The sequence below is a fragment of the Vavraia culicis genome, assembly GCF_000192795.1.
Source record: "Vavraia culicis subsp. floridensis unplaced genomic scaffold supercont1.8, whole genome shotgun sequence".
In the NCBI taxonomy this organism is placed as follows: domain Eukaryota; kingdom Fungi; phylum Microsporidia; family Pleistophoridae; genus Vavraia; species Vavraia culicis.
Window position 1 is genome coordinate 59,836 of NW_007360611.1, and position 25,293 is coordinate 85,128.

The 25,293-nt window shown below is 36.4% G+C and overlaps 12 protein-coding genes across 12 annotated transcripts; 6 read left to right on the plus strand and 6 right to left on the minus strand.

Annotated features, from left to right (window-relative positions):
* Positions 1–515: 515 nt before the first annotated feature.
* VCUG_00670 (uncharacterized protein) lies at positions 516–1,894 on the minus strand (the record flags this gene model as incomplete). The annotated part of the gene is made up of 1 exon (XM_008075500.1): positions 516–1,894. One exon carries the CDS (start codon positions 1,892–1,894, stop codon positions 608–610), a length of 1,287 nt encoding a protein of 428 aa, XP_008073691.1. The 3' UTR covers positions 516–607.
* A 2,115-nt stretch (positions 1,895–4,009) lies between these two features.
* Positions 4,010–4,576, plus strand: VCUG_00671 (uncharacterized protein). Its single transcript, XM_008075501.1, has one exon. It carries the CDS (start codon positions 4,065–4,067, stop codon positions 4,557–4,559), a length of 495 nt encoding a protein of 164 aa, XP_008073692.1. The 5' UTR covers positions 4,010–4,064; the 3' UTR covers positions 4,560–4,576.
* Positions 4,577–4,900: 324 nt separating this feature from the next.
* Positions 4,901–5,314, minus strand: VCUG_00672 (translation initiation factor eIF-1A; the record flags this gene model as incomplete). The annotated part of the gene is made up of 1 exon (XM_008075502.1): positions 4,901–5,314. The coding sequence occupies one exon, from the start codon at positions 5,312–5,314 to the stop codon at positions 4,955–4,957; it is 360 nt and encodes a 119-aa protein (XP_008073693.1). The 3' UTR covers positions 4,901–4,954.
* Positions 5,315–6,697: 1,383 nt separating this feature from the next.
* On the plus strand, positions 6,698–7,474 carry VCUG_00673 (uncharacterized protein; the record flags this gene model as incomplete). The annotated part of the gene is made up of 1 exon (XM_008075503.1): positions 6,698–7,474. The coding sequence occupies one exon, from the start codon at positions 6,698–6,700 to the stop codon at positions 7,472–7,474; it is 777 nt and encodes a 258-aa protein (XP_008073694.1).
* Positions 7,475–8,134: 660 nt separating this feature from the next.
* On the minus strand, positions 8,135–8,583 carry VCUG_00674 (uncharacterized protein; the record flags this gene model as incomplete). Its single annotated transcript, XM_008075504.1, has 1 exon — positions 8,135–8,583. The coding sequence occupies one exon, from the start codon at positions 8,581–8,583 to the stop codon at positions 8,146–8,148; it is 438 nt and encodes a 145-aa protein (XP_008073695.1). The 3' UTR covers positions 8,135–8,145.
* A 1,594-nt stretch (positions 8,584–10,177) lies between these two features.
* VCUG_00675 (uncharacterized protein) lies at positions 10,178–10,826 on the minus strand (the record flags this gene model as incomplete). Its single annotated transcript, XM_008075505.1, has 1 exon — positions 10,178–10,826. One exon carries the CDS (start codon positions 10,824–10,826, stop codon positions 10,200–10,202), a length of 627 nt encoding a protein of 208 aa, XP_008073696.1. The 3' UTR covers positions 10,178–10,199.
* A 1,288-nt stretch (positions 10,827–12,114) lies between these two features.
* Positions 12,115–12,966, plus strand: VCUG_00676 (uncharacterized protein; the record flags this gene model as incomplete). Its single annotated transcript, XM_008075506.1, has 1 exon — positions 12,115–12,966. One exon carries the CDS (start codon positions 12,115–12,117, stop codon positions 12,835–12,837), a length of 723 nt encoding a protein of 240 aa, XP_008073697.1. The 3' UTR covers positions 12,838–12,966.
* A 530-nt stretch (positions 12,967–13,496) lies between these two features.
* VCUG_00677 (uncharacterized protein) lies at positions 13,497–16,739 on the minus strand (the record flags this gene model as incomplete). Its single annotated transcript, XM_008075507.1, has 1 exon — positions 13,497–16,739. The coding sequence occupies one exon, from the start codon at positions 16,737–16,739 to the stop codon at positions 13,653–13,655; it is 3,087 nt and encodes a 1,028-aa protein (XP_008073698.1). The 3' UTR covers positions 13,497–13,652.
* Positions 16,740–17,258: 519 nt separating this feature from the next.
* On the plus strand, positions 17,259–18,562 carry VCUG_00678 (uncharacterized protein). Its single transcript, XM_008075508.1, has one exon. The coding sequence runs from the start codon at positions 17,304–17,306 to the stop codon at positions 18,477–18,479; it is 1,176 nt and encodes a 391-aa protein (XP_008073699.1). The 5' UTR covers positions 17,259–17,303; the 3' UTR covers positions 18,480–18,562.
* On the minus strand, positions 18,424–18,911 carry VCUG_00679 (uncharacterized protein; the record flags this gene model as incomplete). The annotated part of the gene is made up of 1 exon (XM_008075509.1): positions 18,424–18,911. One exon carries the CDS (start codon positions 18,909–18,911, stop codon positions 18,537–18,539), a length of 375 nt encoding a protein of 124 aa, XP_008073700.1. The 3' UTR covers positions 18,424–18,536.
* A 905-nt stretch (positions 18,912–19,816) lies between these two features.
* On the plus strand, positions 19,817–21,356 carry VCUG_00680 (uncharacterized protein; the record flags this gene model as incomplete). Its single annotated transcript, XM_008075510.1, has 1 exon — positions 19,817–21,356. One exon carries the CDS (start codon positions 19,817–19,819, stop codon positions 21,011–21,013), a length of 1,197 nt encoding a protein of 398 aa, XP_008073701.1. The 3' UTR covers positions 21,014–21,356.
* A 1,020-nt stretch (positions 21,357–22,376) lies between these two features.
* On the plus strand, positions 22,377–23,806 carry VCUG_00681 (uncharacterized protein; the record flags this gene model as incomplete). Its single annotated transcript, XM_008075511.1, has 1 exon — positions 22,377–23,806. The coding sequence occupies one exon, from the start codon at positions 22,377–22,379 to the stop codon at positions 23,769–23,771; it is 1,395 nt and encodes a 464-aa protein (XP_008073702.1). The 3' UTR covers positions 23,772–23,806.
* Between the last annotated feature and the right edge of the window lie 1,487 nt (positions 23,807–25,293).

The following is a 25,293-nucleotide window of genomic DNA, read 5'->3' on the forward strand; positions in this document are numbered from 1 at the left end:
TACAAAATGTGGTGTGTGCCAGTTTGCCTACGGGACAGGGCAGAAATGTTGAAAGTATTTGGAGCTGTGGTGAGGATGGGTAAGAAATTGGTGGTTGCTTTGTACGAAATGTGGTGTATGCCGGTTTGCCTACGGGACAGGGCAGAAATAGCATTCATTATCGTTCCCAATGAATGCTATAGAAAGTAAAATGAAGTACCTTCGTATTCTTGGCTCTAGTAATGTGACATATCTTAAAATTTTCTTCTAAAACAGACACATATCTAAAATCTGTTAACTGGTTGCTATGAAGCGACAAACAACACTAAGAGATTTTTTGCTAGTGCACATTTCGCAATATCCAGTAGCGAGGTCTTTAACATTGTTTTTTGTGGCATACGAAGTAGTTACATCCTGGTGCAATGTTGTTGTCTTCTCATGTATTCAGAAAAAAGTCATGCCTTGAAAAAATTTCTACAACGGCACACATTTCCTTAAAACCAATTATAAACTGATTTTTAGTAGTGTAAATTCGTAATGAGCAAAACAAGATTAATCTTCCCAATATTCCGATGATAATGCAATTCATAGTTGAATATTGTGGCAAACGAGACTATCATAGAATTTTTTAACTAAAAGACAATTTTTGTAGTATCATATCCGCTTCTTCATCATCAATACATAGGTTATTCTTTTTTCTGCTGATAAACAGGGTGTCAAGATTTTCGAGTTTATTCACGCCCTGCTTGACCAAAAATTTTGAAATCTTTGTGAACTTGAGCGCATCAAACTCGGATATCGTATTGAAACTCAAAACGAATTCGATAAAACCTCCACATAATTTATCATTGCGAATCTCCTTCAAGGTTTTATTCCAGTGCCCCTGAAAAATTTCGTCTACAGCTTCGTTAAAGACAAGAATATTCCTTTTCAAATCATTCAGAAGGTGTTCTGAATTGGTTTGTTGAAAAGAGATGATCTCACTCTTCATAATGTTCAAAAACACCTCTTCCTTCAGTTCATTGACATCATAAAAATTTCTTTTGTACCTTTGAGTAAAATATATGACGTCTGAAAACGCCAAAATTTTTTCCTGTACGGTTTCAGATCTCCTGTCACTAAAGAAATCAACAATTGCTTGTTTCGTAAACTTTAAAACCTGTTCGTCCCCAATATTGATTACGCTCTCCATTATTGTGAGCACATCGAGAAAGTCCCTGAGATCTGCTGAGATAATGTTGCCCACATTCACCATTTCTGTTCTTTTACTTCTTTTAGAAATCTTAATTAGCTCAGTAACTAAAACCTTCTTTTTCAATTCGTCAATATTCGTTTTATAAAACGGTGTACCAGCAAAATACTCATTAAACTTTGCAAGTTCTTCGTTAAAATCGCTCATCTCTTTTTTGGCATTTCTTAGTAAATAATTGTACAATGTCCTGCTAAACTTAGACTTGATTCTAAATACGCCTTTACTTTCCGGTATGTTTTCTATATTTATGAGTTCCGCGTGTCTGTCTTTCATAGTGTTGTTCTTTAACCAAAAATAGAAGTATTTCGCATCCTCATGGATACTCAAATCACTGTATCGCTTGAATATTTTGAATTTAACCCGCAGTTCTCCCTCATCCTCATTTTCTGCACTGGCCATGGCATCTTTTTCGATTCTGTATATCATTTCGCTCTTTTCATTCATAAAGACTGAGAATTGCACATTTGATTGCGCATTGCGCAGCGTTCTGTCGATTTCTGCCAATCTGTCTTCATACTGCTTCAATTGACATAAAATGCTCGCTTCAACAGATTTCCTATCATTTCTAATTTCCTCTATTCTGTTTTTCACATCCTCGATGTCTTGGTTGATCACCACAATGTTTTTGCTCTTCACAAGCAGATCCTGGAGGTCCTTCAGCATGGGTTCTATTCCAAAGCAAATTTTGTGTACAATATGCCGTTATACCGGCGCATAGAAGTTGATAGAGAGAAAAATGATGAACTCAATAAATGATCGGATTACATTTTGGCCAACTCCATTCCTGAGGATAAGAAAAGAAGAATCACTAAAATACTTATTTCAGATGGAACTGCACATGTCTTTGCTCTGAAATCATTTGAAATGATGACAAAAATAAACTGCACGCTGTTATACGTGAGTGCTTTGTGATGATTATTTGTGGCCGATAATTTGTTATTAAAAGTGAATAATACTCATTTTGCAGGTCTAGCCATGCCGATCGTAGCACAAAATAAATGAAGAGCCAATTCTGCATGGTATGTTAAACAAATGTTTGCATACCGTAGAAATATATGAAAATTTTACAAAACCAAGAAAGTGCGATGTAAAATATGATTTGTGGGTAAATGATGGGAGACGTAAAAAACAATTGTGTATTGCATTAGAGATCGTGTATTGCATTAGAGATCGTGTATTGCCGCGATTTTCTTTAAATTGATAAAAATTGGATTTGTGAAGGTTTGCCTGAAACAAAGGACCAGCATAGGAAACACACTCTATGAATATTCGGAAGGGCCTGACAGATTTATGAATAATGATACAACGCGTTTACATGCTCGCGAGATATAATTTGGCTCCTAATCCGTGTGAGAGCGGTTTTACCCCTTAAACACCAGTCAAAGTCTCTAATATGAATTTTATCGAATGAATTATTAATAGTTCGTCATTTGTTAATAGGTCCAGAATATTTGGCCTAACGGTGTAGAATGTGATGCATCGCTTTAGATCATGTATTTATTTGGATGATTGCTTGAATACAAGGAGTAGAGATATCTCATTATTAACGATGTATGCTAGTCTTCTAGACCAAGCTCTTCGTTGTAGAATCAACACTGGTATGCACTTACAAGGTCGAATTAAACCAATTGCAATGTTATATACGAGCAGAACACTGTAATTGCCATAATCCTCAACTCTTTGGCTAATATATTTAGTGTATATGAATGAAGTTAGAAAATACATATGGCAGGTGTTCAGAATTGTAACAATCGACTTGTAGGTAAGTGTAGCCGTTCAATATTGGACAACATTTTCATATTTCAACATGATGTTCAGATCATGTATCATAATTATTTTTACGCTAACAGCGGAACAATAGCGCAGGAAAAATCAACATCTAATATCAAACCAATAAAGAAATATTTCACAGTCAAACTGCACAATATTATATTAAACTAAGCGGTGAATTCTATATTTGAAATCTTTGTTAAGTTATTGAGGAATACTTGGTAGTTTTGAAATAAAGGCTTGTTCCAAGTTGAATAAAGTATTTCTAATAAAACATGTTACGGGACAAACGATGAATTATTATGATTTGTACGTTTATGAGCTGCTTACAGTAACAAATACTTATCGCTTTGATATAAAATGCGAATACGCAAGCAACATCTTTTTTGTGCTTGTACTGTTATAAAGTAAAACCTGTAGCATCCATCTCATTTTTATTGGCCAAGCTTTATTGTTTTTAGGTAAATGATCATTATCTCCTTTACGAAATGCTTTACACAAGCCGTTTGTCAATTCAGAAACGAATAAAATCCCGCCCTTGCATTCATTATAACTATGTTTATCTCCTGGACACTAAAAAAGGAGGAGACCACTATTGAAGTGAATAAAAACATCTATTTGTGCAAATTGATAAGACAGCTATGAGGACATGAAAGCATTTGAACGAATTATCTTTTTCCATGTTACTGTCCAGAACGTGGCTGGAGCGAAAAAAGCTTCTAAAAATATTTTGTTCTGTATAAAGCTAAATGACCTGTGAATTACTAATCGCGTACAAAAACACCGAAGCAAAAAGTTGCCATATTCAGCCAAAAACAGGAGAAGAATCGTACAGAAATAGGAAAATACTCTGTTTGAACATTTCATTTCCGTATAGAGTAATAAAAGAGTATATTTTGATTCATAAGCTACTTTAAATTTAATTTTACTGACTTATCAGAAGATCTTTATTGACAAATTAATGACAGCAAGATCAAATTGCTCCTTTAATGAATAAGGAGTGGTTAGTTAATTCGTTAGTTATAAAAAAATATTTCATAAAACATCAGTGCTTGCAAAGAATATGCCGGAAAGCGAGAAGAAAGAAGAGACGAAAAAAGACGAGGTGAAGAACGAGGAACCACAAAAAGACGAGGCAAAGAACGAGGACCAGCCAACAAAGGAAGAGTCGAGTAAAAAGAGTTCTGTTGGCTCTAAAACATCAGTTAAAAATGCCGAACCTGTTGAAGAAAAACCGGAAGAAACTAAGAAAACGGAAATTCCCATTCCAAAAATGAAAAATGAAAAGATGCAGCAGAAGGGAGTTCTCATGCAAAATGATATTTTGACGATACAGGTCGACGACATGGTTGACTATATAAAGAACCGCAAAGATATGGAAAATCTCAAGGAAGGCGAAAGATTGGAGCCATTTATCATATTTTTAAATAGCAGATTCATAAGTACTGTTAAGCACAATATAAGAATGAAGCGAGCCAAAACCGGTATCGTTGTTGTTCTTTTGCTCATAGTAGTTAGTGTTATATGCTTTTTCTTGGGCAAAATCGTTTCTTCATGACTTAAAAAATAAATCAGATTTGAAAATTTATGAATTTTTAGCTCCTTCAACCATTTCCATAATACGCAAGTTTCAGGGTTCCCTGTATACAACGTGCAACGGTGCTTGTGTAATATTCATGGTAAAAATATCACCATCTTATTTTTACTCACTGCTGTAACACACTAAAATTATTTTCGCTGTTTAAGGAGACCCTGTTAATTAATGTTGACATGTGAGCGGAATTATTTTCGTGAAAACAATGATAGAAAGAATAAATATTCAATACAAAACCGTGTTTTATCTCATTTCACAAACAAAAATATATTTCAAATTTAGCTCAGAAAATAGAGCGCGCAATACACGCAAATGAAAAAGTAGTTTATCAAAAAACGCAAATACGTTCATTTAATTTATCAAATATGAGCAAACTCAATAGCTGCCGCATTTTCTTTATCGCCCGAAAAGTTTTCCGGTATTAACTTGCTATCTTTGAGCTGTTTTATTTCATAGAGAAAATATTTGTGCATGATATCTCCCTTGTTGTCCTCTTCTCTATTGGAAACTAAAACAATGTCGTTGATTTGTATCCACACTCTCTTATACATGCTGCCACGTACTTTACATACCCGGGTAGACGAATCCGTGCCTACCACCTCGAATCTGCCATTGCCGAGTGCACGAGTGACTTGACCATACTCACTTATACCTGGTTCTGCATATATCATCGTTCTTTGTGCGTTTATGTTTTTGCTCCTACCACCTTTCTTTCGCATTATGGGTCTTGAAAAATTTTGTATTTGGAGATTTTGTCACGAAATATCGCAAAACATGTGAAACAGAGTGTTTAACGGATAAGGCAAATTATTTGGCATGATAAACTTGAATATATGCCCATAGGTAAATTAATTCTTGGTATTATTTGTCCATCACATAGTGCCCGTGATTCTTCTTAACTCCTGTTTCCGAATAATGGGTAGAACGATCATTGTGATCTACTTCGTGTAAGAAAACAGTTACTGTTATCAACAGTTCGATTAGCTATCCTTAGTACGCAGATGGTCCATGGTTACTGACATTTATATTGCGATTCAACGGTGCTTCCGTTCGTTTAAATCATCATCTACCTCCTTATGCTCCATTATAAATATCACACATGGCCAATATTTATAATTAGTATGTACCGAGTGATAAAACGATATTTTCTAAACTGATTATATGGAAACAGTGAACATGACCGCAACCAATGAAATATTCGAATAGTTCAAATTCCTTTCTTGTTAAATAAAACAATATAAAAATAAAACTGACTATATTTTATGTCCTTACGGCTGATATATGATGTTTCTGCAGACGATGCCGAATTTAACAAAAGAATCAGGAATATAACGATATATAAAAATAATTACATGTAATGATAAAATAATGTGATATTTTGTAAAATGATAAATGTAGAATTGGTTGTGGTATATTGTTATAGATTGTTTGCCATGTATATGGTTAAATCGAATCGTATTTTGCGCTATACTTTGATTAAAAATAAGGTCTGATAGGTGACTGTTGCGAAACTGTGCACCATCTGTGATCAATTATGATACACTGCTGCTAACAAACCGAGCTTGAAAGAGATATTATGTTTGTATGTGATGATGAAGAGCTCTCATGATGTGATGCAAAAACATTTGAAGTACAACATATTTGTACATCATTTATGATTATTTGTATAAATTGAACCTTATATATTACTAAATACAGATGACCAAACTAAACTAGATAAATTACGGCATGCTAAATATTAGATTTAGATGCTGTGTCTTCGTACTTGCGTGTTGGAATGTTTTTGCTCTCTATCCACTAAAAACTACCAATCTATATTAAAAGTTTTCATCTAATAAAATAACAAGAATCATCTTTTTGCTCCAATTTATTGTCACAAACCTATATTTGGCCAGAATCAACATACCATTAATGGAAGGTAAACCGTATGTTTCCAAAATTAAAATAAAATAAGCAAAAATGTGTAAAAAGGTATTATAATTTAATCAAGAATTTATTACTCACACAAATTAAATCGATTTTGTTTGGTGTTACATATATTCCATATCAGGTATGCAACAAACGATAGATGTGACAAACGCTGTTAAAGCCCATACTGCGATATGACTTACTATCCTGATTACAGAGTGAGCGATTCTGCTAGAAATGAAGGATCAAGTTCTGAGGAACACAGAATCTGTCTTGTAAGGAGTGGAATATACCAGCGAAATCCGCCCCATCTGAACAAATCTGTTATCATAGAATATTTCTGCTACGGTTTCGAACGATTAAAGAAGCGGAGCTTCAAGCCTCAGAAAAGAAAAATGCGTAAAAGCAGACATAGAGCACAAAAAAATTATACATATAACGTTTATAGAAATAACAGGGTAATATTCAGAACAATGCCTTATCTCATGACCGACGATGAAGACCAAATATTGGAATGGGTTCACAAGTTCAAGCGAGCTGCTCAAGAGGCAAACTGGGACGAAGACACAAGAAAAGAACGCCTACTTGAGTTGACAAGTACTGTTTCTCAATCAACAATGAAAAGACAGTCCTGTTCCGACGATATGCTAAAAGCACTGGTAAGCAATATTTTTCCCTCATATAGACGCGGAGAGATTGTAAAGAAGTTACTAACAACCAAACAGAAAGACTTTTGTTACATTGAAGATTATATAGACGAAATTAAGCACTTGGCCTGTAAGTTGTGGATATCACGGGGTGGTGGACTTGAACCAGATGACAAGACAACCAATGAGTACTTCAAAATTGGGTTGGATGTTGATACATTAGTATATCTCGAAATGAATGGCCTTTATGGAATCAAAGAAATATCAAGAAATTTGGTAGATCTTGAAAGAATTATCATCGAAGAAATTCAAGGTGATTATTAAAAATTCCATCGGGTAATATTCGTAACATTGTTCTAGTACAATGAGTTAACTGTTGTTGAGTATCAATACCTGTTAAAGTTGAGTTTTAATCAAGGAACGATGTTTTATTATTTCTGCATCAAAATCAACCAAGCGAAATTTCATTTAGCAGGAACTTTTTCAATTTCCTAAATGTGCGTGGAGTAAGTCTACAATGAATCTCTGATAATGAGATAAACACTGATCAATTGCTTCTAATCAAGGCCATGGAGTACTTAGTGCATTAAAAAGGTAATAACGCGCCATATAATGATCGCTTGACCAAAATTGCATCAAAATAACACTTGTAGTATCAAATAGTGATTTGCGAACAGCATATCACGAGCAGATAGCAATATTTTTGATTCATAAAACGGTAAATATGTATTGATAATGTATGGATGACATAATTAATAACGTGATTGGGCACATTTATCATACTAATTACAAAGTATTTATTTTTATTATCAAAAATTTTATTAGTAGTAGTTTGTTAGGAACGGTATGTCACTTTTGTTGTGCGAGGATTACTACTGTATCTGCATATTATTACATAATCGTTATTTAATGGCATATATAAAGCGGTGTTCATATACATGCCATGCATGATTGTACGTATATAAATACCTCTCTGTACCCTAACAGAATTTTAATTAGATACACCCGTTTGCCTCTACCCTGCTTTGGCAATCAAATATTGTTTTAACTTCTCTCTTCCTTCTACCTATCTTTTTGTAACAAATATTCATTAAATAATCCGCTAATGTTATGATCCCTAAAAACCCAAAAATGCCCACAAAACAAACAATTAATATCCATTTGTCACTTATATCGATATCAGTTCTATCATTATTTTCGTTTATACGATAGTTACCCATGTTTGAATTATCATTTTCCGCATTACCTGTCAGGTTTGTCATGGCAGTTCTATTAATGTTTAAACCCATCTGATGTATTGAAAAAAGCAATTTAAATGTCTTAATATTACTGATTTGGTAAATTAATATTCTTTTAAAGAAAATTGCTGACAGAGAGGAGGCAAGCGTAAAATTGAAAAAAAGCAAAGCAGAGCTAACCATTTTGAACTTCATATTATGCTGTAAATTGCTTATTAAATGTTAATCACATCATGAGCTCAATGATAAGCATAAGGTCGTATATTTAGCTAAGAATTATTATTATTTAATAAAAATAAAAAGACAACTTGGAAGCTGATTGGTCAGTTATGGGAAAAAAGTTATTTCCCCCTTCGAGAAAAATAAAAAATGCTTGTTCCATGCATTTTTGCACTACATAAAGAGTCAAAAGTTGTTGTGCAGCTCATTCTTTCTGCCACGCTCTGAGCCACTATTTACAAACAACACAAAAATTATATGATTACCGAACAGAAAATAATCCTTCAACTCTTACTATAAGATTTTAAACAAGTAAAGAGACATAATACGACATATGAAAGGAAGAATGTATCATTTAATAGGTAATCATATTTTCTTTCGTTTTGTAAACGGAAATAGCGAATTTAGGTTTATCACATGTTTATTATTCACCATATGTGAACAAAAATTGCCAAATGCACAGGTCAGCTATCAATTAAACGAGCTATAACGAAACAGAAAGGGAACAACAGTTATTCACAATAGTACTTCAACAAAACAGCATAATATTAGTTGTTTTTAGAGGATGCTTCATCCAACGCTAATATGGGAAATGAGCAATTTTAGCAGTATCAAATATTATAATTTGCTTCTATTTGCACAATTATAACAGAGTAAAATTTATTTATCGTGTGGTATGCGACTATGTCAGCCATACAGTTGAACAACTTTCAGCATTATTGCAATTTTGTGACCAACTAAATTAGTAGTAACGGTGTTTTTTGTTTTGTGAGCGTTACTGCAAGCCAATATGAATGTTCTATCCATTATTTTAAAAATTTATTTCTTCGTCATTAAACCATAAACAATTATTTTGCTGCAATAACTATTTTTTTCTCATTCGCAGACATAGAACTACAATAATATGAGCTTTTATGTCCATCCCTTTCCTTACCTATTCTAGTATATTTATTACACAATAGTCTTCTCATGTTATTACCAATAAATAGCATTCTAAATCAGCATTAATCGCTTATTGCATGTTTAGAATGAGTATTTTATCAAATCTCTAATTCTTCTTATGCTCCTCTTTTACCATAGGTGCAATGAATGATATTTTTACAATCGTGAGAAGAGGAGAGAACGATCAAAGCAGTTTTACACGCTCTGTAACCTCAATATAATTTCTATACCAATGTATGGAACGAACAGTGTTACCAGCACATCGTTCCTCATTCATAGTCTAATGTGTTTACACAGCAGTACATCAAATGCAAATTTCGTAGCTCTTCAGTGATATGAGATGTTGATGCCGTGTACTAAAGAAATACGGTAAACGAAGTGAGAATATAATCTGAGATGATTGATAACTTGTAAAAAATGTGAGCATATGCACGTAACAATGAATGTAAGGAAATATTCTGTGCGAAAAAGAATAAGAAATCATACGAATAACGTTTTCAATTACTAGAATAAGTGTATAAAAGTACAACTAAAAATACTGCACACATACATTGAAAAATAATCAAAGCATAGAACAAACAGGTCCAAAAACTGCAGCTGCAGTATGTTTCTATAGATTTATCGTCAATAATATCTAAATCTGTTTCTTGTCAACAGGCTGATGATTCCATTTGCGATACTTGGCTGTCAATACATATTTCATGCGCTTCAATATTTACGTCATCTCGTGAACTGTTATTATATGGTAATGATGGCATTGTGTTACCATGGTTATACATCCTACACGGTAAATTTAGCTTTCGCACCATTTCATACACTTCAACATTTACGTCATCTTGTGAACTGTTATTATATGGTGATGGTGGCATTGTGTTACCATGGTTATACATCCTATACTGTAAATTTTGTTCTTGCACTCCGTATTGTGTGCCAGAGCCACTGTTAACGGATGGATTAGCATCATCTAATTTGTCTTCCGTATCAGTCACACATATTAGATTTGTATCACTTTGATTAATCGGTGATTGACCTGACTTCTCCTTTATTTCATCCACCTCTTCTACTTTAGATTCAGGAACATCCCCTGCCGATTGAGCTGACGTGCTTGCGCATGGTTGTTCAAATGCCTGCTCATCACTACCATTCAAAAATGGAACTGCAGAGCTGTTATCCAATATTTCATCATTTCCTTTTTTTACATTTCTGTTTTTATACCCGTTAACACATAATGAGCTCACAAAATATAAGGCAATAGATAGAAGATGAAATGCAGACATAAGGCTGCACTTATTTCTTCTTAAATACTTTTATATTGATAGCAATTCGTTTTCTTATCATTTTTTCTTTTTTTTCGTAATTTTGTTATTTTTCAAATACTTTTGATTCCAATCGTACATGTTCCATACGTATTAGACAATCCAATCTTTTTTCTACCAAATAAAAGAACAGTACATGCATAGTTACGCTAAAGTTATAAGGCAGATCATTTCGTTTGAATGGATTTATTTTTGTTCATAGGAACTGCTTGACTAAGACAATTGTAATAATGCGATGACAAAGACAACATGCGAGTTAAAAGGATAGACGAAGACACATTCTCATGCAATCACCAAATATGTGATTATTTTAGAGAACAGCGTACCAATACCTCTCATTGTACGTATCATGTTCACTAAAATCGTTTTAATACTCTGTAGGAATCAAAAGAGGCGCGTTACAAATTTTTAATTGAGAAACAACGAACACAGTGGTGGATGAATTACCAGCCAAGCTAATATGCATCTAAAATAAAAATTACTGTGAAAGGTTGATGTTGACTTTTTGATACCTAAATTTGTTCTTGAGTGACTTTTGATCTGTTTATCACATATATTGCTTTTTTACCAAAAAATGCATTCATTTATTCCTCATTTGCCAACATAACACACACTACAAAACAGAAATATGCACTTTTCGATCCGCTATAACTGGATGTGACCACTAGCTCGTGGTTCACTGTTCCTTCGCATCTTATTTTATTAAACTTGTTCCTTTAGATTTATAGCTGCTGTCTATCAGCCTATGTTGTACTATGATCCTATGCTGGAATTACATTGCTCAACCTTTTGAATTTACGGCTTTACAGGCAATTGTTCACTCCAGTTTCCTAAACCTAGAGCACATTAAATTTATAGCTGCAATTGTTTTTATCTCATTGCTAGTACCTGCCACCATGGATTAGCACACCTATCTATCTGCACGTACCCCGTGCTGTTCTGTAATGGCGTATAAATATCACATAATATCCTCAAACTCTTCACAACAACTTTAGCACACACCGCTTTATCATTTAAATAGTGGAAACGCACCATTTTATCTTGGTACTTGCTCTAAGTCAAAGCTTAAGATGTGCACTCCTCACTGTGTTACTAGACCTAACATCATCATCTCATATGAATCAGAATCTGATACCAAGAAGTAAGTACGTGCTAGTTTGCTTATTCAATTACCTAGGATTGCCGTTAATATTTTTAGCAAGCTGGCCCTCGTCTTGTTCATAGCATTTGCTTTTCTTCACCCCAGTAAATGCGAAGAGCTCTCGGCATCGGATCAGCGTATACGACCAGTTACATGGGTGTTCCATTGCTTGACAGCATTCTCAACATAAATCCTGGCTCGTCCATCTTGATAGAGCAAGACCCTGCCACAAACAACCATCACATTTTTGAGAAGCTGTTCGTTGCGCAGTCCGTCGTGGACAACAAAAGGATAACCGTTCGATCAGCACCGTTCTGCATACCAGCCGCCGTGAGCCGTGTCGAAGAGCAAAAGCACAGACCGATGGAAATCGCATGGCGGTACGCACAGCGCAACAGGCTGACAACGACAGAGTTTGATTTTCTGGAGAATTCCACAGACGCGCAGAATGTTAAATTTGGTGATGAGATTGTAATAACCGAGAGAACATGCATTGCCGGACTGTGCGCACCACACGAAGTGCTCGGCTGCAAGGAGCTCTTTGAAATTAAGAGGGAGGTTATTCGCAAGCATGCCGTGTTGTTAGCCACGTCCCCAACCTACATATGTGATGTTAATGTTGGCCTGTACTTTGACGTTGTGCTTGCTTTAGAATCGATGTATGCCAAGGAGAACGGCTACCACGGTCTGTTACGGATAAAAAAGTTTACACGTAGAGTGGACAATCTTTTGTACGGGTATAGGATTAGCAGGTACGGTGTGGTGATGGAAGAGTTCTCACTTGCACCCGATGACGAGCCAGTAAGATTGGGATGTGATGTTGTGTTTTAGGAGAAATACCATGCATGCTGTGTACGATCTCGCTATTTGTTGATACTGTGAGTGTCGAGCTTACACATATGTTCTAATCAATAGCATTATCGGTGCTCGGTCAAGGTATCAACCAATACTTCCCTTAATTAAATACATTTCTATAAACGAGGCACTTCACATGCATCAAATATTTTCGGCGGGTCACCGCTAACATTTGACACACCTTGTCATTACAGCAGCTCAGCGCACGACATGGCAGAGATAAATGAAAGTTTATTTAACATGCAATTTTGTACAATACCTGTGCATATATGAGAAGGTAAAGGCATCTTTCAGAAAGGGCGTATTATCGCTTTAAATGTCATACTCATCATGAAATGAATCTTTATCCATGTTAAACATGAATATTAGTGTGTTGATCACCAATACATGCTGTTATTAGTGGCTCTACTTACGTATTCGGACAGTTCTTGCTGCCATCCAGATTTTATAAGCGGATATAGCGCTAAAAGATGAGTTTTTTACAGCAATGTTGATCAGAGAGCAATTATCATTGTTATTTGGAGCAGATATGCCGTTCAATGTTATATGAGAGGGCAAATACTTCAGTAACTGCGGTTCTGGTGAGTTCTACACCTGCATCATATCACCACCACGCTTATGCATGCTTGGTTTTCTGGGCCGTATCACGGATTTAAAACAGTTCGTACGCTGTGCTCAGGAAACATTTCGGGCGATATGTCCTGATAAACCGCAACCGGCAATAAAATCATTTATTTAATACACACATAATAAAGGACCGATTGCATGGCTACGGCATCACCATTTCTGCATCAGTCGTGCAAGCGATAACCAATTATTTTGCTGGTTCCGTCTGATTTATAGACTCCTATCAACGAGTCCGCATTCTTAAAAAACTCTTTTTTCAGGCTAATACAAACGAATTGGTCGTTTTCAAAGAGATCTTCCCTCTCACCATCATTCCTGTTACTCAAATATTCGCTAAGACCTGCAATATGTGTTCTATCAAGTGCAGAATCTATTTCATCAAAGAAATAGAATGGTGCATTCAGATACTTATTGATGGCCAAAATGAAACATAAGAGAGCAACCGATTTCTCACCACCCGACAAATCTTCGTAGAACTTGTACTCATCCTTCAATACATAATACTTAATCTCCCCGAGGTATGGCTCACTCCTATTCGCGCACGTAAGCTGGGCTGATTGGTTGAAGAAACTGAAAATCTTGTGTAGAATGTCTGATATCTTGCCGTATCCATTGTTAAACAGCTCGAGTCTGCTCTTCTTTACTCCTCTCAGCTCCGCCCTCAGATCCACGGATTCTTTTTTCTTCTCCTCATACCGCTTCTGTAGTCTTTTTAACTCTCTCTCCTCGTTGCCATTTTCTACATTCCCAGAATTACATGTCGCGTAAATTTCATCTATTTTAGCATTCAAACTGCTCAATCTCTCCTCGCTCTCCTTTATGTTAACATTCATAGATACCTGCTCGTCTACATCTTCAAGAGATACAATTTCCTCGAGAATTCCGAATTGCAAAATTTCCTCCTTTTCATTTTCTAGTCTCTCGATCTCATCCTTTTTTACCAGCAAATCCTTATTCACGGCATTTATCTCGTTGATTACTCCATCGCTTGCACTTCTTTTGTTCTCAAAGATCGCCCTTGCCTCCTTTAACTCCCGATTAACCCGTTCAAAGTTACTTTTAATGTTCTTTTCGTTGTTCCTAATGTTTAATTTGGCAATCGCCTCCTCAATTTCGCGTTCCAATTCTTTTTGAACTCTAGAAAACTCGGCTATCAAGGCTTTTCTCTCGTTTTCCCTCGTCTTGATCTTTTCATAATTAACAAACGACTCGAGCTCCTCTATAGAAGAAAATCCGTTTAAAATACTGCTGAACTTCTTAGCCTTCTGTGCACTCAACCTTTTATCGATTTTCGAAAGCCTGGCATTTAGAAACGGGTTCTCATTTTTTATTGCATCATTTTCACTCTGCAGTTCGTTTATCGCTTTTACCAAAGTCGCCTGTTCAACGCCCAGAATCTTGATTTCTTCTTTTATCTCTTCGATCCTTTCAATAATGATGTTTAAATGTGCGTATGCACTTATCTTAGTACTGATTTCATTCAACTCTGTGATAATACTGTGATCCAGGGTAACAGTGACGGGTCCGCCTGTTATCAGTGCATTCTTGTGGAACAATGTACCGTCCAAAGTTACGTATTTGCGGTTCCTGTCCCTATCTAGGTCCGTGTCCAGAACAACATAGCATTCATTGAAGACATATTCAATAATAGTTTGTAACACAGAACTGTATGATATGCAGTCTATTGCCCTAACAAAACCGTCGATTACGCTTGTCTTGTTGCTTATCGGTCTCATATTATCGATTGGAAAAAAAGTTAATTTACACAACTTTTTACTTTCTAGGTATTTTATACATCTTAATGCTTCATCTTTCGTGTTTGTTACAATTACCTGTGAATTATGTCCTAAGAGAACCTCAATAGGCACGATATACCTGCTCTGACTAACATTCAGAAGGTCCTTCAGCTTTCCCCTTACGCCCGGAAACAGTGCTTTGAGTGTTTTAATGATCTGATCCTTGTTTTCTTCTATTTTGACAAAAGACTTGTACCGCAAAAACTGACCCAAAATTTCATTTATCTCTATTTCTCTATTCTTTAACCGCATTAAGTCATTTGATGTGTTCTCGTCCACCTTTTGTTTAAGTTCATCTATCCTTTTGCTCTTGCTTCTTATTAGTAATTTGTTCTTCTCAATTCTTTTCTCGCTCTTCTCGATTTCTTCCGTATTAGCACTAACCTTCTCCACCAATTTACGGACATCTCTCTCCTCTCTTATTAGTTCTCCATTCTCCTTGTTAAACTCGTACAGTAAAATGTTGTAATCCTCTCTAATTTGGTTTACTCTCTCTATAATTTCCGCGTTTTTGTCACTTTCTATTTCCATTTCTATTTTCCTTATTTCATCTTCGATTTTCGCTTTTTCTCTTTCTTTTTGTCTTTTGATTTCTTCTAAATTTCCATTGTCGAGATACAAAACGGATTTGTACTCATTTTTCGCATCTATGTACAGTAACTGCTGCTCTCTGATCGTACTTCTCAGCACATTTAGTTCCCTTTCGTTATTCCTTGCCTCCTCCTTGAGAATGTCCAATCGGTTTTGCAACGCAACCATGTCTTTTTCATTCTGTGATATAGCAGTTTCTCTTTCCTTGATCTTCGAAATGCAGATTTCCCTTGACAGTCTGTTTCTCTCTGCAAGGCATTCGTCAAGCATCCTTTTCTTTTCCCTGCCCATTTCAACCTCTTTCTTGTTTTGCAACCTTATCTTTATTTTCTTAAAAAATGTTTTGCACTCATTTGTACATTTCTTTATCTCCTCGCTCATTTTTTCATAAATTTCTCTGAACTGTGCTGATCCACTTACGTCTTCTAGCAATTTTGCTAGCTCTAAAGGTTTTACACTTACGATTCTTTCAATGTTATTTTGCAGTATGATGCATCTGCCAACATGCAATCCTGCCACACACTCCATATACTCCTTTCTTCCAACAAAAACATCGTTTACCTGGTAACTCTCCCTATTCTGCTGCTCCAGCGAAAGAATACACCTGTGCAGTCTAACATTTGTGCCATCACGTGTACCTATCTCCACAAAAACACTGGTATCACCGTGAAAATCAAGTTTAAGCTCCTCCAAAGAAGAAACTCTCATGTACTCCTCGGGATACATGAGCACAAAGCACAAAGCGTCCAATATATTGGACTTACCACATCCATTCAGTCCTATTATGCATGTAAATCGATCAAATAGTATTTTTGTGTCTCTATGCGATTTGAAATTCCTAATTTCCAGTTTTTTCAATCCCATTCTTCGTATGGGGTACGACAAAGTTTTTTAGCCAAGATTTGTGACATGTTCTAAAAAGTGGTCATCCGCGACATAGTTGACGAGCATGCATGAGGAAGTGTTCCATACATGTAAAACGCGTATGTTTGTGACCATTACTCGATTTTTATGTTTATACAACGAAGTAAGTACGATTGGACAAAAAACATGGTTAAATTTTATTTCATAAGGTAATGGTTTACAACTGCTTATTCTAAAATACACAGGAAAGTGTTGATTTTTATCCAAAATAGACGTATCGATGCGGTAAAGAATTGTTGTTTGTAAAACCAGAAAAAAATAATATTTTGCTCACATCATCAAGTTAGAAATTACGCTTACGCCCTTAAATTGATATGTTCTTTACGTATTGCGTTTTTTGGTGAGTAATTGATTGATACCTGTGTTGAAAAGTGCAGTATTTCATATTTCGATATAACAGTATGAGTAAGCCCGAAGAATGCCTAGAACAATTTAAAGGACTGTTCGGTAATGGCATTTTCTGGGCGGAGATGTTGTATTTCGAATTTATTGCAGCCCTTTAAAATGGGCGGCAGATTGAAAATTCCAAAGACACATATCTCAATACAAAAGGCGTGTGAAGAGCTGAAAGTTACCGAGGATCAGTTCAAAAAGCTAATAATACATCTTAACATACGTGCAGAGAATGTGCGGTCTATTTATAAGCTGTCATGCTCCGATGCAAACACATATTCACTAAAAGACGTTAACAGAATTTACAATTCAAGGTTGTATGCCACGATGCAAAAGAACAATCAGAGAGAAATGGAAAAGAAACTGTGGCAAGGAAGAAACAGGGATGATATAGCGGATAGAATGCACGATTTGGACTACGACTATGTTAACGTTATAAGCAACAAATATGCGAGTTTCTCAGATGCCGTGGGAGATCTGGGCGAAACGCTGACATTTTTGTATATCTATCAGTTTTTTAACAAGCAAATGAACGATGACGAAGGTTTATTTGGAACAGTCAACGCAGAATTGGCCAAATTTGAACGTTTTATAACCGAGAACATGTTGATAAAAAGCGTGTACCCCACAAAAAAAGGACTGCACCTGCTCTTACGCATCGGTGTAATAGAAATTTTGTTCTTTGTGCCGCTGAGTAGCAATTTTACAGATCTGAGACGCAAAGACCTTCTGCCATACATAAAGCTGTACATGTATCATTTAATGATGGTAAACTGCAAGATTAGGAACGTTAATATCGATGTGTTGACGAATACGTCAAGCAAAGATGTCATTGGCAAAGAAAATGGAAATGCTGATAAGACTGTGAACAAGGATCGCATGGGTGAAGACGTAAAACGATGTACAAAGGCGAATAAGATCTTCCAGAATTTGAAGATTTGCATCGGTGGAATGGTTCTGGCACATTGGTTAAAGATGTTGTGCCTGTCGGCTGGTGGCGAAATAACGGATGAGTGCGATTATTTTGTCACTGAGGGAAAAATAGATCAGCTGAACGGTGCTGTGTCATACGTTCATCCATCTTTCATAGTCAATTCTTACAATCAGGGATCGTTAGTGGATAAGGAGGAATATCTCATAGGAAAAGGATCGGTAGAGTACCTTTACCCGTTCGAGTCTCATAATAAAAAGTACGACAAGGACTTTATCGACACTCTTTCCAAGACCAAGCGCAAGAATGTTAGCGAATATCTTGAGAACATACGAAAAAGCACATACTTTTCTTAGATGCACCGGTACGGTAGGATAGAATAGTTGGAAGATCGCACTGATAGGCCATGTTCTTCAGAATAAACTTTTAACTTTTGCGATCTTCTTTTTCTTCCATTCAATCTTCTCATTTTTCATCTTTCTTAACAGCACCTTTCCCTCCCATAGCTTCGCCCTGTTGATCATATTGTTCATGTCAAGATGCACAGCTTTGATTCGCTCGAAATGAGAGCGCTCCCCTGTCCTCAACAGATTTTTAAAAGATGATAGTGATTCGTTTATTAGCTCTTTTATTTTTGTTATATCCAAGTCTTCATATTCCTCTTCAGGTTGTGGCACGTTGTCAACCACCGTGAATTTAATACCGAACAGCACAAATTCTGTGGGCAACCCTGGCCGAGTAAGATCCTTGTAGTCTGGTAATACGGGCCAGCCTTGTCGGTCATCCATGGAAGGGTAAATATTACACGTTTATTTGTGTCCATTCTACTTATCTAAAACATTCACATGGTGAACAAATGTGCATTTACATGTACGTGGTATTCACACGAAATATAAAATATGGTGGTGTAATGCCGAGAAGAATGATTCATTCCCAATATCTGTCAAAAAAAATGAGTTGGCCTATATTTTGCTGACTTTCTGTTTATTCGTGGTTTATTTGTGCGATATTACCAAATTTTAGCATTGATGTGTACATTTAACCAATATTTTAATTTAAGCTCATCTCCCTAACACGGATATAATTCAACCGTCGACAAGAAAGAGCTAGAAAGGCAATATCTACATTTTCGTGGAATATGCCATCAAATGTGTGCCACGCCATGTTTTTGTAATGTTAAACTCTGCCAATACACAGCACAACCATGAAATGAACATATCTATTCCAAGTTTTTTAGGCTTTGATTTTGCAAGTTATGTCATACGTTGGTAGTATAGTATGAAATTATCTTTAGATGTTGTATCAGAATTCATAATAGTACCTATTCCGTACGATCTGTGGTACAAATTATTCATTTGCGGTCTTCAGTTATTATGTAATATCACACGGATGACATTCTGACGGTTGTTCCAAAATAATGGCTGATTAAACATATCAGCTATCATGTAACACAAAATATTTGGCATTAGAACTTCGCACACAACTCGAACACGTGTTGTTTGCACGATATTCATCAACAAACACGCTTAAATGTGCGTTATCAATAGTTTAAGAAGATACATCAAATCCAATAAATATTCTTATAAACAATCAGCTACCTGAATTAAGACTTTGTGAACATGATGTTCTCCAGGATGTTCTTTTGTTTTAATCTTCATCGGGGCCTTTCATAAAAATTTGTCTGCCCCTTGACATGTCAAAGCAGAGAATAACCGAAAAAATAAAGGACAAGTTTAAAATTGCGTCTGAGGCGCAGAGAGAGAACAGACTGAACTCTCTCTTGCAAACACAAGAGCGTGGTTACATAGTACTAGAGGATGGTGAGCAATATCCAACACAAAGACAGATAAAAAAAAATGTTGCCTGCTCGGTGAAAGAAAAAGCGTTTTCTCTTGATCTTGACGAGGATGATTGGAAATCCTCGTATTCTTTGGATGGCAGACACATTATTCTGCATAGTAAGTCAGTGGTGGCAGCGTTTGACTGCAAGACACTCAACGTGTTCTTCGAGAGAACGCTAAGAAACGTTGAAACGAGCATATTTCTGCACAACGAGCAGTATTGTGCTATTGCGAGTGATACCTTGTTTATATACAATAAGAACGGACAAGAAGTGCATCATCTGTCACATGAAAGAAATGTGAGGCGGATGGCTTATCTACCATACCATTTTCTGCTCGTTACTCTTTCTGACCAGCCTTTTCTCCGGTATTTGGACACCTCGATGGGGAAAGAGGTGGCCAAGCTATACGTTAAAGAGCCTTCATGTTGTGCGCTATCGCGAAGAGATGATGGAATAGTATTGGTCGGTGGCACCAGAGGAGTTGTGAGATTGTTTTCTCCCAATTCTAAAGAACCACTTTGCTCGTTGCTCGTAAATTCTTCAAAGATCTCCTCAATCGCAGTGAGAAAAAACAATTTTGTGTGTTCAAGTCTGCAAGGCACTAACTTCTATGACTTCAGAAACCTCAAGGAACCGATTTATAAGCTTCCAAAATCTGAGAATGTATCACTCAGCAATGTCCTGGCAATGTCGTACAAGAACAAAATTACCACGTTTATGAATGGTTCTGAGTACATAAAAGAAACGTATCGAGGTGTCAACAGCATAGAATTTGCGCCTTACGAGGATATTCTCGCGGTTGGCACGAGGAACGGTTTGTCTCACATGATAGTGCCTGGTGCGGGAGATCCGAATATAGATTTCTATGAGGATTCGCCGTTCCTGACAAAAAAGCAGAGGAGAGAACGAGAAGTCAAGAAATTGATGGAAAAAATACCGAGCTCGTTCATAGGCAGCAAGTTTATTATCGAGGATGCTGTAGAAGAGGAAGAAGAGAGGAAGGAAGAGGAGCCAAAAAAGAGAACCGCTTTGTCTCGGTTCTATTAGATGCAAAAACAGGAAAGTTATAGAATTATTCTCCATTAAAATTGTTACTTACGGGGATTTATTTAATGTCGGTGTGAAGAGTTGCTCGTTTTGTACGAGAGGATGAATATCTTTTCAATGAAAAGATACGAGGAAGTAGCAGCACCAGCAAAATACCTTTATAGAGCGCTTCTGTACTATGCATATTCTTCCGATACACAGCTTAAAGTTTTCGTATCGCAGCTTTTTACATTCGATTTAGACTTTCTTCTTAACTTTCGATGAGTGGGTGGGCGTATCATCTACCTACCACTAGGAAATACGGTTTCTTCTAATCAGAATGTTGCATTTTCTGATATCTTGCCATGTATTAATAAAGCTTTGATACAATCAATACTTTCTATTTTTGGTTTAGCATTTGTTAAATAAACCGTTTTTGCCAGGATTACTGTCATTTCGTACCAAGAACTGGTAAGAGCCTTCCTCTGAAGTATATTCGTTTGTTTTAAACCAATTCTATTCAACATAATCTCGCACGCCCATTCCGTTAGATACGCTTCTTAGGGACCTGCTCCGGTAATAGCTCTTAGCTATTTACATCGCTGGATCATTTCATACAACTCTGTTACTTGGATTATAGGACACTCTATGAGGCTCTTTTGAGAAAGCATCGGTATCGATAACTACTATTGAATCTTATTCTGGATCTTGTCAACGGATACAGGCACATATTTACACCGTTTTTAACATCCGCCACAATAAGTTAGTGCTTATCATTCCTTCAAAAACCGCATAGCTCTACTAAACATAAATAAACCGTGTAATTCTCATCAAATTTACCTTAACCAAACTCTCCTATCTGCATACATCTAAACTAACGATAGAGCGTTGAGAGCCGCTTATAGTTCATCTGTCTTTACACATTGTTGTCTGTGCCATTCCGCCACTAAGTTCGCATCGATCAAATTTCCTTGTTATACAGAAAGATCGAATCCAGGATTCCAAGATGATGCGTGTAAGTTCGTTCACTTGGTCATTTAGATTTTGGAAATGCCCAACGAGTCACGTCGAGAACAAAGGCACAAACTGTGAGAATGTATGCTTCGAGCATATTAACCCACTGTAAAAATGAAATGATACTCCATGAATTGCTAGAATAGAATCACACATATAATACACAGGGCTCTAACCATTTTTGAATTGATCACGTAAATTTGGTAATATGCTGGCGATTTTAGCTACATGAGTACCATATTGGCGTGTTTAAACTGTAATATTAGTAGCGAAATTCTTTTCACATGCTCATTATTCCTTATTTTGTTGGAAAAAGCACTTTCGTACACAAATCGTTTCTTTTTATTTTGTACCATCAATTTTGTTACCCATGGACCCTCTGTCCCTACCATCAATCTACTACAACTCTAAGCTGTACCTATCAGCACTAACACTATCTGATTTTATAATACATACACATAAGAACGGGAACCTTGATCTGTGCCCGTATAAGCTCATCACATGTTTGTCTCTCTCCGAACTGAATTACCACCATAGAACACTGAAGTTCATCGAGGAGAACGAAGAAATCCTAAACTATCACGTAATACGAACAATGTATCTCAAGCTGGGAAATATTCTTGATTCGAAGAAACTCAATTTGGCACTCCTTAGAGATAAAAAGAACGAGGACTTCGCATTAGTGGATGGTAAACTTGACAAAAGGAGCATTGAGTGTTACTTCGAAGCGATGGTGAAGAAGCACACGGAAAGAAAAGACCTGCTAGTTGAAGCTATCAATTCTGACAACCGTAACCTTGAAGCACTAATGGCCCTTAAAAGGGAAGATTTGGTGAGTTCGGAAGAGTTTGATGAATTAATAACCGCTGGACCGGAGTGGCTGAGCAAGCTGTACGCATATGTCGTACATTACAAGGAAGAAGTTATATTTTCTCCGTTTTTCATGGAAACATACGCGTATGACCATTATAAACGGGGAATAACCGGTCTGCTTTTCAACTTTGGCGTGGAAATGATCGAGGACTTTCCCAAGTGCTCTGTTTCATATCTTGTCCTCGGCTACCATCATCTATCCAGGAAAAGGCACGGCGAGGCAAAAAAATGTTTTTATGAAGCGATAAAGTATGACAAACAGATTGGCAATCTATGGCTCTTCTTGGGCTTGGCATATTCAGGCCTCAAAGAATGCGAAAATGCTATTTCATGTTATACTCAGGCCAAGCAGCTGATGATAGGCTCATACAAACCAGATTTTTATCTTGCCTACGAGTACCACAAAATGTACAACATCGAACAGGCAAATCTATTTTATCTGAAGGCACTGAAAATAAAGGCTGAGCCGATTGTTATTGTGAGATACGCCACTCTCTTAATTTACTATGAATATTACGTGGATGCTCTGAAAATACTCGCTAGAATAGGCGATGCCAACGAGTTTCAAAATGTTTATAACCTGCTTGTTGCATACGCATTCCTCTTCACAGGGGATTTGGATAGATCTGAGCTGTTCCTCGACAAGTGTAAAAAAGATTGGCGATATTTGGCTACTAAAGGGTTTATTAAGCACTTGCGGTCGGAAATAGATGCGGCAGCCGATATATACACTGATGCATTGATAAAGCATGGCAGATCATGGGTGATTGAAGATCTATTAAGGCTTACGGTTGAAATTAAAGATGCAAAAAAAGACAATCTGGCGTACGAGTACGCCAATGATTTGTTTGACTCCATGGATTTGAAATCGTTAGATTTTAAACCTGTTTAAGTAAAACGTGTTAGGCAGAAAGATGATCAAATTTAACAGAAAAGCTGTTTACATGCTCTCAAAGCAGTTATGGCAGTTTTCTTTCTCCTTTAAAGCCAAAAAAATATCTAAACAGCCCAAATTTGAACCTGATTCGCTTATTACATTAGTTACTTGTTGTTCGCGTGTTCTGTTGTTGTATATTTCTTTTGGAGACGCGATCGGTACGACAGCGTAGTAATGTTCTAGTTCGCAGTTGTACGGCTGCAAACCGGGCGCAATCGCTGCTGATACTACCATAATAAATACTTTTACGAGCATAGAGCTATTACCTATTAGTTAAAGTGCTCGAAGAAATATGCGAAATAACACCAACGCATAATATTAAGAGCAGCTTAGATGATTTGTACAGGTTAAATTTACATTCTGATCATCTGCTTCGATAGATTGAAAACTATGCTGCGCAAATTAACCAACTCATATGCTTACAGAGTAATAAACACTTATCCTTAGATTCACTAGCTATTAATTCGGATTGTACTACTAAGCTGTTTTGATTAGAAGAAATACTCCGCTACTCATTGCATGTAAAACAAAAGATAGAATTTAACGTGTACAAAAACGTTTCGCTGTCATTATGAAGAGTATCGCACAGAATTATGTGTTTTGTCTACAAGAGCAGGTGCCTCTATGCGGTCTCGAGTAGAAATGTATGCAATGCACGGTTACTGCTGTTCCATTAGGCGCATTTGACAGCTGCTATCAATTTTATCCTGACGATGGTTTACTAGACAGTCCAATAGTCTGTGTTTGGTCTATACCGTTCAGTAATAGCAAATAGAACTCTGTAGCTCCGCGTTGCAGTGCAAGCTAAATAGAGAACGGTTGAATTGCGTGTTATGCAGTGAAAGATAGAGCAAACAATTATAAATAAGATGGAATGTAAAAGGCAGTGATGAACGGATGGAATTGAAAGAAAGACTTGGAACCTGTGAAATATTAAGGGACAGGAATACCCGAGGTAGAAGTAGTTCATAGTACCAAAAAAGGGGTATCGGCATGTTGTCAGCATGCGATTGTACTCTTTCTCGCGCTTGTGATATCATTCCTGTATCCACAACTCATGTTACAGTACATTATAGATTTTGGCCATAATGGCATTTGCATAAATCAAAGACAATGTGGCTACAATATAGGTCCTCAGCGGGACAGGAAAGAGATGTGCGCTGTTTACCAATATTAAGGTGGAGGGAAGGTGCTCTAAATGATATGTTAACGATAAGCAGAAGCTGTAGTTAACTGTTTTAGATGAACCTGTTTTATTGCAATATTTGTTTTTGTTTCGATGTCTAAAAGATTGCCGATCATGTTATGGTCTAGCATCTCATTTTTCTTTTCTACGATTTATAACGACTATGACGAAGAAGTAACGAAGTATCAATGTTAGTACCATTTATTGTATAATTGTTTGACAATTTTTTGGTGGTATATTGTTTTATTTATTTGGCGAAAGTTCATGTCAAAGTCAAAAGTATTCAAAAAA

Bases quoted from the DNA above. Each gene is read 5' to 3' on its own strand.
- VCUG_00671 (XM_008075501.1), top strand. From the start codon at position 4,065: ATGCCGGAAAGCGAGAAGAAAGAAGAGACGAAAAAAGACGAGGTGAAG.
- VCUG_00678 (XM_008075508.1), top strand. From the start codon at position 17,304: ATGGGCGGCAGATTGAAAATTCCAAAGACACATATCTCAATACAAAAG.